The following is a 12,941-nucleotide window of genomic DNA, read 5'->3' as shown; positions in this document are numbered from 1 at the left end:
GTGGTCACTATTACAGTAACAGGAGGCTCGGTGAGGCCAGAAAAGACGAAAACAAAACCAAGGACAGGTGGCGACGCCGTCGTAAGTTTCTCGCTCCAGCTCGCAAGTGACGTCACTCATTTTGACGACGTCTGCGCGCTAGTCTAGTTAATTTGCTTATCGGTAACAAAGGACTGCAGTGCATTCCACTCGACTCAGAGGCTCAGCCTAGCAAGCTTTCTCTCTCTCTCTCTCTTTCTTTTTTACGCCAAAAGAGCGCAAATACGGTGGGGTATTTTTGAATCCGTGAGGTCACAGTGAATATCCGTCGCTGAGGTTTCGGTGCGAAAACTTAAATGTGGAAGTTTGGCCGCTGTCTCCACTTCTAATCAAATCTTTTCCTCATTTTCCTCCCAGTGAATAAAAATGCAGTTTTGAAAGAATACTTTACCAGCTAGTTTAAACAAATTTAGTGTCTCTCTTTAGTATGTTTTAGACAACAGAATTTGAGTACTTTTTTTTTTTGAAACCTCGTTAAAGGAAAAATTTAATCAGTCCAGATTATCAGATGACCGTATGGAACTGGCACAGCGTTTATTTTGCACTAAAAGATGCGATGTAACGCATCGAGTCATCGCCACTGAAAAGACTGCACAATCCAACCGTAATTCAAGTTGCCCGCGAAGAACAGGATCCTGAGCTGTGCCGACAGTTGGTGAGGCTGTGTTGCACATCACGATGCCACCTGATTGCAGTTTGGAGGCCCGTGCAGAGGTAGCCATACTGCAGCAAATAACGTGTAGCAAATGGGTTCCGCTGGCTTACTTGAAGCCCTGGGATTCTGGTACGGGGAGGGGGGGGGGGGGGCAGGGTAAACATGTCCGCAGTAGAGGTTAGTAATGGGCGATTGGAGGTTTCGTGGCAGAAAAGTAGGGAGACCACAAACAATGGTGGCGTACTAAAACAAAGTTTCCAATAGTGGTTCAGAAATTTCGACGCTGGGAATTCTTCGTGCGTATCTTTTTTTTAAATATAGGTAGTACATTAGGGAAAATGAGAACAAGAGCTTGGTGGCGCAGCCCACCGCCCCGTCTCACAGAGGATGCTCATAACATCCATCCATCCATAGCGCCGATATAGTGGCGTTAGTGAATTAGGAACTGTGGACTTCTGCGGGCAAAATCTTTTAAAACTGGCTCGATCGCTGCTTTTGTTCGTGTTTAAACGCAACGGCACCAATTTCTTTCATTTGCCGTGGTTGCCCCAATGCACTGATTGTAAACAGGACATGTTGCATCATGCATTGCCTCCGAGATCGGACGGCGCGTCTCACCCAATCTCTGACGCCGTGTAATGTGGCAGCTGCTACATTTCTACAATGGCAGCGCTGTTCCTGTCCTATGTACTATAAAGCCCCTTATGTACATCTCATTCTATTACTAACGAAATTGCTGTTCTTTGGTATAAGCGGTGTTGCGGAGACATCGAAGCACTAATGTAATCAAACCTTGACTTGATGCTTTCCATTTGCGTCCCTTTGAGATGTCAGACCTGCACATTCGGTATAGTTCAGAGAACGATTGTAAGCGATGAGCACAATGCGTGCGAGCTGTATGCTCTGATATGTTCAAGCCTATCATTCGGTTGTTGACTTGTCACATGGGGTTGTATTTCTTTCTTTTCTTTTCCAGAAATATTCCAGTGACCAACACTCCAGACGTGTCCTCTGACTCCGTAGCGGAACTGACTATTGCCCTGGCATTGGCAGCTGGACGGAGAATTATGGACTCTGCAAATGCCATCAAGGCGTACGTATTCTGCTGCTGATGTTCGCTGTATAATTTCCAGTCGAATGCCCCCTCGCTTGTAGTTGCATTTTCCGTACTGCATAAAAATGCATGCATACGGAAAAAAAAAAATTATTTAGATCAAGTAACGCATTTATCTCGCTGCACGTTCCGAGCCCAAGTTTCTGTAAATTCGTAATAAGCACAAAATTTCTGTGCCGAAAGGTTGCGCTTTAGTCTACTGGCTGGCTTCAATTCTGTAATTAGAGCCCGCTAAATTTAAGTCGCTAATTAAGCGTTTAAGAGTGGTAGATTTGGCTAGTTGCTCTGTCATGACCAAGATCTTTAGCATGTGAAAACCACAGACGCAGAAGGGATAAGACGAGCGCAAGCGCTAAATTCCAACTAAACTTTATTATCATGCTATGTAATTAGCACGCTCAAGTTAGCCACTTTATGTTATCGAGAACATGTTACTAACATAGCGTGAACACCCTACTTGAACAGCGTGTTCTCAGTAATAAAATTTAGTTGAAAGTTACCGCTTGGGTTGTCTTTTCTTTGTCCGCGGTTTTCATGTTTTGTTTTTTGCTTGGTTGTAACATTACCGTCGTGAAACGTTGCCAATAACAACAGTGGTACCGGCGATTATCGCGCAAATCGTGATGTCCGCACGCTGCCGTACGAAGTTCTGTCGGAAAGAAAGATAATAACTTTGTCTCAAAACCTCTATCGCATATGATCGGAGACAGTTGTTGCCGAAGCATGCGCGACGTTGCGCGCAACTGTTAACGCAGCCAAATGCGCAAACGATGTGCACTTTTTTTTTTCTTCTTTTCGATGCGGGTCTTAACGATTTGCTTGCATGCTGCTCACGTATGTATCGCCTCATTTTTTGTTCTTTTTTTTTAATGCACCGTATTATTGTGCGCAGAGGCGAGTGGGTGCACTCGTGGGGTCCCCTGTGGCTCTGCGGCCAGGGTCTGCACGGTGCAACGGTGGGCTTCATCGGCATGGGGCGCATCGCCCAAAGTGTGCTCCGGGGCATGAAGGGTCTGCACATCGGCAAGGCGATATACTACGACAAGTTCCACCCCATCAAGCCAGGTGGGCGCGCCACTTCTACCTCCGAGGGGGGTTAGCGGGAGCGGGCTGCCACGTACATTCGGGAACGCTTATGCAGAAGGGTTGACATCCGGCCCAGTTGGCAAACATGTATAGTTGAAGGAAGAAAAAAAAAAAACCATTCAAAAAAGACAAAGGACAAGAAAAGATGTTCACACCACAACGACTGGACTAGCAGCTGAGCTTTATTTGAAACGGCATAGTCCCAGCAAGGCCAGCAGGGCAACTGCGGCATCACTAATCGCAGAACATTGAAAAGACAAGGTATCACATATATCACCCCCCCTCCCCCTCCCGGCCGACATAAAAAAATGCCTTTTTCAAATAGGCCCACCGAGGTTGTAGTAATGCAGTCATCTAATAACCTGATGTGGTACGCTTCCAGGATTTCTCGCTCTTCTTTGCCCTTGCCTCTACCAAGAATCCTTATACATTCCACTGAATATATAACGATTCCATTATAACGCTTATACATTCCACGGAACGTAACCGCGGCGCGTTGGCGTTGCGCGTGAAGCAATCGGATTAGACGACTCCTTATAAGTGTACAGTCCGCGACGGCATCGAAGAATGACCGCGTATCTGGCGCTGAGCGACGTAATCGACACCAGCGACGGTCGGGTGAAAAACGGGCACGGCCAAAAAAAAAAGTACAGCAATGTGTGCGTCGTGATATATGTCCTATTTGTGGCATAAGTCTGATTTTCGTTTAGAGGACTCCGGTTTTACATTTTGAGAGTAATGGATGTCCATGCAGGTTGATAAAACGGGTGCCGCGAAGTTATTGCGGTAAGAAATGGGGGAGGGGGAAGGGGGTTCACTGCGATAACGTAGCGCCGTTGAAGCTGTCACAGTCAGATTATGACGTAGTTAGGTTTCGACGCTATATTCAAGAAATGGAAGTTCGTCTTACGTATTTCCTTTTAGTAATTATATAATACCACCTAAATAATGAAAGTGAACTTTCGAAAGGATAATTTATCTTTCTGAACTAACGTTTATCGTTAGTGTCCCTTAGTTGCACGGCCTTTGTAGTCCCGCCGGAGTGCTCATATAAACGACCAGCGGAAGACATCATTAGTTTCAATTTATGAACATAGCGAGTCGAAAAGTTTCGGCGTGTGGCTTGATATCGCGCACGCGCATCCACGTTAAAGTGTCGCGCGGCATGAGCAGCTCTTCACTGTATTACAAAACTCACAGGCCTGCGCGGCGCACGCAGCACAGCCAAGGCGTAAGCTGTAGAAGCGGCTCCATACAAGAGACCGTCGTAAACTGCTCGCGAAGCGGCGAAGCTCCCGGGCCTCATTTTCGGCTGCAAACACGTGAGGGTCTTCGCGGCGAAGCTGTCGTGCCTGATTTTCGGCGGGACGCGCTTGAGGCGAAGCTCCCGGACCTCATTTTCTGCTGCGCATACGTGAGATGGTCTTCGCGGTGAAGCTGTCGCGCCTGATTTTTGACAGCGCGCGCTTGAGGGTCTTCGCGGCGAAGCTGCCGGGCCACATTTTCGGCAGCACGTACTTGAGGGTCTTCGCGGCGAAGTCACCTTGCGTCCTTTTCACGAGAACGAACTGTGCTGTTTCTGCACAGCGGTATGCTGATCCCGATGTTGCCTGCTGGCCGCCGCGCGTGAAGCTCCACGATTTCGCATTTTCTTTTTCTTTTTTTTTTTTGCGAGGAGGTGCTTTAACGTGTACCGCAGAGTAAACACGGGTATCGAGACTATGCGCGGTGCACATGTCGGATCCCTTGACACGATACCGTGCAACTGCTACGTGTCGCGACATCTGGTGGAATGCAACGCAACTGCAACGCACAGTTTGCACGTATCGACGCCACGCGGCGCGCATCTCACATCGAGTGACTAGGGTAGCGCTTCATGAGAAGCCAACAAACACTGACACCAAGGACAACATAGGGGAAATTACTTGTGCTTAATAAATGAAATAAAGAAACGATGAATTAATGGAAATTAAAGTGGATGAAAAAACAACTTGCCGCAGGTGGGAACCGAACCCAGAACCTTGCTATACCTGTATACCCACAACGCCAGCGCTTGCTATACCTGTATACAGCAAGCAAGCGCTGGCGTTGCGCAGAGGTAGTGTTGCTGACTCCCGCGGAGAGGAACCGGGTTCGATACCGGTGGGAACTGGGTATTTTCGTTCTCATTCCTGGCGACAGCTGTGACGGACGGCGGCGGCCGACAACGTCACCAACCGAAACTGCTATTGGATTGAGCCGATAACAGCTTGCGCTATAAAAAAAAAGGAACAGTTTTAAATATCTTGATAAACTTCTTAAAATCTGTATTCTGGGATTTCGGAAACGGTCGCCGGTACGCTATGACAGACTCGCAGTACGCTTTGCCTGGACGTCAAGACGTGCGCGTATATGAACAACCTTGTCTTTTGCTGCCCCACAGCGGAGGAGATGGGGGCCACGTACTGTTCGGTGGACGAAGTGGCCGCCCAGTCCGACTTCATTGTCACCCTGACTAACCTGACCGACGAGACCAGAGGCATGTACAACAAGAGCTTCTTCTCGAAGATGAAGAAAACTGCCGTGTTCATCAACACCAGCAGGTTCGTACACGCGCTCGCGCCGACGTGGGCTTTTATTGCATTAGGTATTGCAGTGGTCCTGAGCTCCTCTCCGAAGCTTGTAACGGTCGAGTAGAAGCTGACAAGCTGGCTACGTACTGCGTCCTGAAAATGGCGGCGGTGTGGACGGACGACACGTGAACGTGCACTTTCAATCTCCGTCCTGCGTATAAGCGTGTCCAGCGTTGCAGTTTTCAAGTTGCGTTAACAGTCTTTAAGCGTAAGGCGTGAACAGATGACACCGAGGCGCTATAACAGTCTTTAGGCGTAAAGCGTAAACCGATGAGCGCCTCGGTGTCGTCGGTTCACGCCTTACGCCTAAAGACTGTTAACGCAACTTGAAAACGGCAACGCTGGAAACGCTTATGGCATGCACACGAAGCTCAAGTGATGATGAAATTGATACAACGCTAACGGCTCCTTCGTCGTCGTTCGTTCGGGTGCCTGATGCCTGACGATGCGCAACACGCCATTTGCCCAAAGCTTTCGTCCTAAAGGTGTAGGTGATACATTTTCGAAGTTGTAGAAATCCTATGTACTACACGTTTCTCGCACGCAGAAGGATGACGCTTAGCGAGTGTCATGGTTGGGAAGCATGTCATATTCTAAACTGATACTCAAGTTGGGTCTCCGAGGGCCGGACCTCCGACCGGGCGTCATCGACATTATCGTGACGTCATGGCACGAAGCAAGATTTGGTGACGTGTGTGTAGCAGTGAGGCTAGCTGCAATGACTTTGGGCATAACAAACAAACAAATGAACAAACAAACAAACAAGCAAACAAACAAACAAACAATTGTGCTTTTCCAGACAAAGCACGATCTTGGTGTCTGATAAGTTTTCGCTTTCACATTTGAACCGTTGACTCGCTACCACAGGAATTTATTTAAAAGTATATAGTTTAAAAAAGAAACGTCAGGGAACACCTAAAGCTTAAAGCAAACAAAATCCCTACCAAAAAGTCGCCGTAATCTTTATCACTCAATGACTTTTTAATAGTAAGCACGAACTGTCTGTGGCGCGACCCGGCGACCTTGTCAGAAAGGAAAGCGTTTCGAACAACCATACTCATGAAGTGCTGCGTTCGTCGTGCAGAGGCGGTGTCGTCAACCAGGACGACCTGTACGAAGCTCTGAAGAACGGGACGATCAGGGCTGCTGCCATTGACGTGTCCGTACCCGAGCCACTGCCGAAGACCGACAAGCTGCTTACTCTGAGGAACCTGAGTAAGTTCACATGCTGCCGCCGGCCTTGCCACACTCAAAGAAAAAGAGAAAAAAAGTATTAAGTCTAGGTGATCACATTGAAATCTAACTGATTTCCTGAAGTCGTCCATCCTTTTAGAACCTGACCGCTGGGGGGACTGTAGGAAAAGAACTTAGGAGGGAGCGAGAAGTTAGTCCTTTTGGGGCCAACTTACCCGCTGCATAACCGTCCATACGTCTGTGATAAGTTATGGGGTTAAGAAAAGGACCGAAAATGGGCGAGGGATTTGTCCGTTTGGGGACTAACTGATCAACCATAATTTTTGCCTGGCATTATTCGCCGCGACATCGAGCTACAGGTGGCAGGACCGTCGCGGCGTTAGTAGAGTTTTAAAATAAGGGCCCCAAAGAATTGGCGTCGAAGCCACTGCGCATGCGCGAGACGCGAACTGCGTTTTGGTTTTGCGTTGGGAACGCTATTTCACCGATTTAGCGGGAGCCCAAATAGCGGCCGCAAAAGCTTTGCGTCAGCAAACATGGCGGCACCCATCGAAGCGACGGCTCTAACCTACCACCAAACTGGGTTCGATTCGTGGTAACGCGTGAAGTTTGCAAGCTAGGAGAAGTGACTGCGGTTATCGCTTTTTCTCAACTAGCGTGAGTTATGAAGATTGGTTCATTAGACGGCGCTGATTCCGAATTCGACTGTAGATTTTATGCCTCCTATAGGCCTAACACGGCTAAGCTTGGCTGGTGAATGCACGTAAAGTTGGTTTGCTCAAAACTAAGCGCAACTAATTGTTTGCTGCTTACAGAATAACCTCTAAATTGTAATTAAACGCGTGTAGTGGCGCTGTTAGCGCAAGACGCTATCCGCAAACGCAAAACCCTATTCTGAAACTCTCCACTCCTGCGTTCCCCAACGCGAACACTCGCAAAGCCCTTTGGGGCCCCAAACTATTAGGGGCCCCTATTTTAAAACTCCCTAGTGTAGATAGGCGGTTGGCGGCACGCATTGAAATGTACGCGGCGGCGCCTCGCTCTGAACAATTTGTCCCGATTTTATCGTAATGAAACGCCGCCGACTACAGTGAACTGATTACACATTGCCCCCCAATGCCGCAATATCGCGATTATCACGATGCGGTTATGGTACTATAAATTGAATGACGCGATGATTAGTGCTCGCTAACGATTATTTTCCAGTTATCATCGAGTGACGAGAGAGAGACTGCGGAGGGATCAACACATCGCGACAGGTCGCCTAAGTGTGGCAACCAACCTATCGCTGCAACCACACTGTAAAAATGTTTACCCCCTCAAGGGTGTTTGTCGCACTGTTACACCCTTACCGTTAGGGCCTTACAAAAATTTATAGAGGACAACAGCGGAGCTCCGACGAGACGTGCGATGACAAAAGACGTAGTTGAAAACTATGTAATCATTCTGACAGCCTTGGGCGCACAGAAATATCCGACAAGAGAATTTCACAGGGAGAGATAGGAAACTCTTCTGTCGGATATTTCTGTCCGCCCGAGGCTGTCAGAATGATTACATAGTTTTCAACTACGTCTTTTGTCATCGCACGTCTCGTCGGAGCTCCGCTGTTGTCCTCTATAAATTTTTGTAAGGCCCTAACGGTAAGGGTGTTACAGTGCGACAAGAAAACACCCTTGAGGGGGTAAACATTTTTACAGTGCACTTGATTTCTTTAAAACGAGGGACAATGCTTTCTCCGGCTTACTCGAAACACAAAGTGAGAATATAAAATCGGTACGGTTGTGGCGAACGGAGGGTGGTCACACATCAGGAGCTCGACGTGGGCAGGTCGCGCATCTTGCTACTGCGCAAGGACAACAACGCAAGGCGAAATACTTGTGTACGCGTCGTTAAAACAAAATGTAGACCTGCTTTTACTACTAACCAGGGAAGAAATGGTCTTTATAGATGCAAACGCCGTACGGACGCATGTGAACACAGGCAGGGAACAGATTGATACGACCGGATCTGTTACGGGGATAGGTAGCAGTAGAGGGTAGATAAAGAAGTTAAGGAAACGCCTAGGGCGTAGCAGACAACGCGCGTTGCAATTGACGCTCATGGCCCCCGAGATTTACCCCCGCGTGCGCCGTGGTTGATCTCGGAGGCCATGCGACGCTATTCTTGGTTTGGCCAGTGCCCGCCAGGCGGCGATTCTGCTCGATCTCTGCGAACCTCTGCGGCGACGTAGCGACAAATCTGGACCTTAAGTTTAGCGCAGAGAAATCGGGAATTGTGATCTTTAATCAAGAGACCACTATAGTACGTAGTGCCAATTCAAGGGCAACTCATACCCCTAGTCAAGCAATATAACTACATCGCCGTGTACGTAAAACGAATTGGAAATACTTACTCAAACACCCACCATGATAATCTGAAGATGAAGGGGAACCGGAATGCAGCAATAATGAAACACAGAGTACTTTGGGGCCATAAAAGTACGAGGTAGGGCGCGGAATCTGGAAAGGAGTGATGGTGCCAAGGCTAACTTTCGCGAACGCCATTCTGTGCTTAAAATCGGATATCTTGTCGGGGTTGGAAGTGGACCAAAGATCGGTTGGCCGTTTGGCATCGGGAGCCCACGGTAATAATGAGGCTGTGCATGGTGACATGGGTTGGGCCTCTTTTGAAGGCAGAGAAGTGCGGAGCCAATTAGTTTCGAAGAAAGACTCGGGAACACGGCAGATGTACCGACTAGCCTATTGCTAGCTACCGTACTCCGGGAACGTGGACTAGAATAAATTGGCAGGGTAGAGTGCACAAGTATCTGCACCTGGAAAGCGTCGACACAGAATGGAGGAAGAGGTCAAGAGGAGGAGGGGGATGAAAAGGAGGGAAGGAAAGGTAGGGAAGTCAACCAGAGGCACGTCCGCGGTTTGCTACGCTACACAGGGGAAGAGGTTTAAGGGAAGAAAAAGAGATAAGAACGTTCGCAACAAAGTACAGGGTTATTGAAAGTGTATATAGAAAACCGGGAGTCATCAGAAAGGAAGTGTGAGAGATACAGAAACAGCGAATTGGATGCAAAGAATGGAAAGAAGAAAGACAATAGAGGAATTACAAGAATGGGAAGGAAGAAACTAGAAGGGAAAATCTACGATAATACAAATTTTGAGGATCCAGCTGGTCGCTTAAGAACAAAAATATACTGGAGCAAATATTCGTAACAAGATGAGGCATGTGCCTGCTGCAGCAAAAATCCGGAGACCACTCGGCACATTCTAATGGAATGCGAAGGTATTCCAGTGAGACCTTAACGTACCAGAAGCGCTTGGACTTAAAGTGGACGGAAGCATCAACCGGTCATCAGCCGAGATAAGCAAGAGACGATTGGAGTATTGGTGGGAAAGAGGTAGCGAAAAGATTGATACGACCGGGTCTGTTACAGGCATAGGTAGCGGTACAAGGTAGGTAAAGAAGTTTCGAGGAAGAAAAAAAAGAAAGGTGAAGAGATGTATACAAAAATTCTAGAATGAAAAACATGTACAGCATGCCTGATTAAATCAAGCAGGCTAGGTGACTTTGTCACCGCCCCGTTTGAAAGGGCATACCAATAAGTCTTCATCAGTGGCCAATACTACTGATACACAATAATTAGTTTTTATAATGTCGAACGCGTCCACGGTCCTCCCATGTCCTCCGATATTTGTCTAGTTTAACACGCACGTGCGCTAAATAATAATCGCAAGAGCCTATTTTCGAGTGAGCAGCAAGCTGAAGTGAGCGAGAAATTGTGTTATGCACCTTTTACTAATGAGCCATCTTTACTAATCTTTGCTAATTTGCTGTCTACGTCATGCTGACACACGTGCATTCCTTATCCTTTTACCGGTGACCGTTTTCCACCGACCCACCACAGCTACAAACCATCTCTGCTGCCATCATTTCATTTGTTCACTACATTTCACCGTCGATACGTGCGTGACGATATGAAATTCTGAATGTGCAGCATCATATTCCTAAGGTACTTCCCACATAGTTGGCTCTAGGGTTAGCGAGGCTTGTCAGGTAGTCGCTGTGGCTGCTTTGTTCTTGCCAGTCTGTTTCCCTTTTAGCACGAAAACTGAAATATGATTGCCCTGACCTGATTTGACTTGACCTGATTGATTGATTGACTGATTGATTGATTGATTGATTGATTGAAGGCGAAGCGCCGACTTAGAACAATATTTTATTGTCATGCGGTGTCTCGTCTTTTCTGACCGTGTTTCTGTTCGCGCTGCTGCTGTAATCAGTGTGGATTACCAACATGCTCTTTTTCGCAGTCGTACGTGTTCTGCCAGCAGAACTGAAATGGATATTTTCGTTCGTTCTTTCAGTCGTGACTCCCCACATTGGCAGTTCCGAGATAAGCGTCCGAATCCAGATGGGCTTCCTCGCCGTGGACAACGTCATCAACGTCACTACGGGCAAGCCGCCCCGCACCAAGCCGGTCAACATGTGAACTAGACTCTCGAAGGACGGAGTGGTGGGAGGCGACCAGACAATCAATTCTGTAACTGGTAGCCCACTCCTCTGCTCTGCGTGTGTTTTTAATTTAAGAAAAAAAAAAAAAGGTCCCTCATTGGTATATATACTGGTGCGGTTGCCATCGTTTGACATTAACCGCTCTCGTTCGTTCCTTGGAAAGAACAGAGGCGACATTCTTCGCGCCTCCTCCTCTTCATCGCCCATTCTCCTCGGTCCGCGACCCTTCGTAGCGTCGAATAAAATTGTGCCAACTTCTTGTGGTTGTTGAAACGTGGCGCCTTGTGTGTTTCCTTTACTGGCGTTGGTAGACTTACGGCTGGATTACTCAGTATATCTGGGATAACTGCCTTTGACACACAAACGCAGTGGCGAAGACGGGATTCTTTTTTCGGAGGGGGACGCATGCTTCTGACCGGCGACGGTTGATAGCGGTGGGGGGGGGGGGGGGGGGGGAGGTCGTGTTCGTAGTGCCCCTTACCCCCGGGCACTCCCCTGTACGCGCACACTCCCTCTCTCTCTCTCTCTCTCTCCCCTTGCCTTCCGTGACCTGCGTCACTGAGCACACTCGATAATGAGAACATTTCTAACTATGGTATAGGCAATTCGCATCGCGTTCTACTGAGAACGGGTTGTTTGATCGCTGGGGCCAAATGCGAGGAAATTTAGTTTTGGTTAAATTTGTTATAAATTTGTTATAAGCAGCGTATACCGTTGAAGCGATCTCGGCAAAGCTGCAAGGCTGGTTCTCAACGTTCTGGGTTTCATTATTTCCGGCGAGCAAGAATGACGTTCTTATTTTTAGTTTCGGTGTCAGAAACTTCAGTTTTTGCGGGCTTGTCATGACGCACACACCCGTGTATAAAGCAAAATTTCGCACATAGAGAGTGCTCTATGGGTGTGCTCCAGTTTCCCCCAGCATTGGAGGCCGTCTAGGCAGACAGCTTCGAGCCCAAACAATGGAATCGTCTGGAAGACGGATGGATGGATGGATCCTACGAGCATCACCTTTTCAATCGGGGCCGTGGCTTGCGCCACCAAGCTCTTTTTCTTATGTTGCCGATTGTCTTACCTATATTATTTTCTTGTACAAAAAAATTCCGAGCCTCAAACTTTCAGAGCCGCTATTGGTAACTTCGTTTTCTACGCCTCCGTTGTTTGTCGTCTCCCTACTTTCCTGCCACCAATCCTGCAACCGCCTTTTACAACAGTTGTAGTTGTAGCGTAGTGTAGTGTACACTACACTACACTGCAATGTAGTACCGTGTACTACATTGTACAGTCTACCCCTTCTAGTACACTGTACTTTTACTAATCTCTGTTGCGGGCATGTTTACTTTCCCACTGCTGTTCCTGAACTCTAGGGCATCGAGGAGGCCAGCGGAATCTAAACGGACAATCGGGCAGACATTTTTGCACTCAAATACATTGTTTCCCTTGTTTATCTTGTGATTTTGTTTTTACCTCCCAGATAGCTATTCATAGCCGGTTTAATTTATTGCCGCCACCCAGCAGATTGTCTCAGCTTCCCTGGCTTTGCGTTTAACGTTCTTTGTTGCTTATTATACACCGACCGGCATACTTGCTGGTAGGCTTCCTAGTTCTACACCACTGAGAGTCAATATTTTTTCTGTACAAATACTTGAACACTCTGCCAGCCCCATTTCGTATTTATCAGCCGTTCTTGGAAATCAGCTTGTTACTCTGAGCTCCCCTCGCTTCAGAAGTTGTCCGG

At 47.7% G+C, this 12,941-nt stretch overlaps 1 protein-coding gene across 1 annotated transcript in view; it reads left to right on the top strand.

Annotated features, from left to right (window-relative positions):
* Positions 1 to 11,479, top strand: part of LOC126533665 (glyoxylate reductase/hydroxypyruvate reductase-like) — a 28,400-nt gene extending 16,921 nt beyond the window's left edge. The window contains exons 4-8 of the mRNA XM_050180850.2: positions 1,671 to 1,787; positions 2,701 to 2,873; positions 5,317 to 5,476; positions 6,591 to 6,721; positions 11,059 to 11,479. Of these exons, the coding sequence (XP_050036807.1) occupies positions 1,671 to 1,787; positions 2,701 to 2,873; positions 5,317 to 5,476; positions 6,591 to 6,721; positions 11,059 to 11,183 (706 nt within the window). The 3' untranslated portion in view covers positions 11,184 to 11,479. The remainder of the gene's footprint in view (positions 1 to 1,670; positions 1,788 to 2,700; positions 2,874 to 5,316; positions 5,477 to 6,590; positions 6,722 to 11,058) is intronic.
* The last annotated feature ends 1,462 nt before the right edge of the window (positions 11,480 to 12,941 follow it).

The sequence above is a fragment of the Dermacentor andersoni genome, chromosome 7 (genome assembly GCF_023375885.2).
Source record: "Dermacentor andersoni chromosome 7, qqDerAnde1_hic_scaffold, whole genome shotgun sequence".
Lineage (NCBI taxonomy): Eukaryota > Metazoa > Arthropoda > Arachnida > Ixodida > Ixodidae > Dermacentor > Dermacentor andersoni.
Note: the sequence above shows the minus strand (reverse complement) of the source record. Positions and strands in the feature narration are given on the sequence as shown.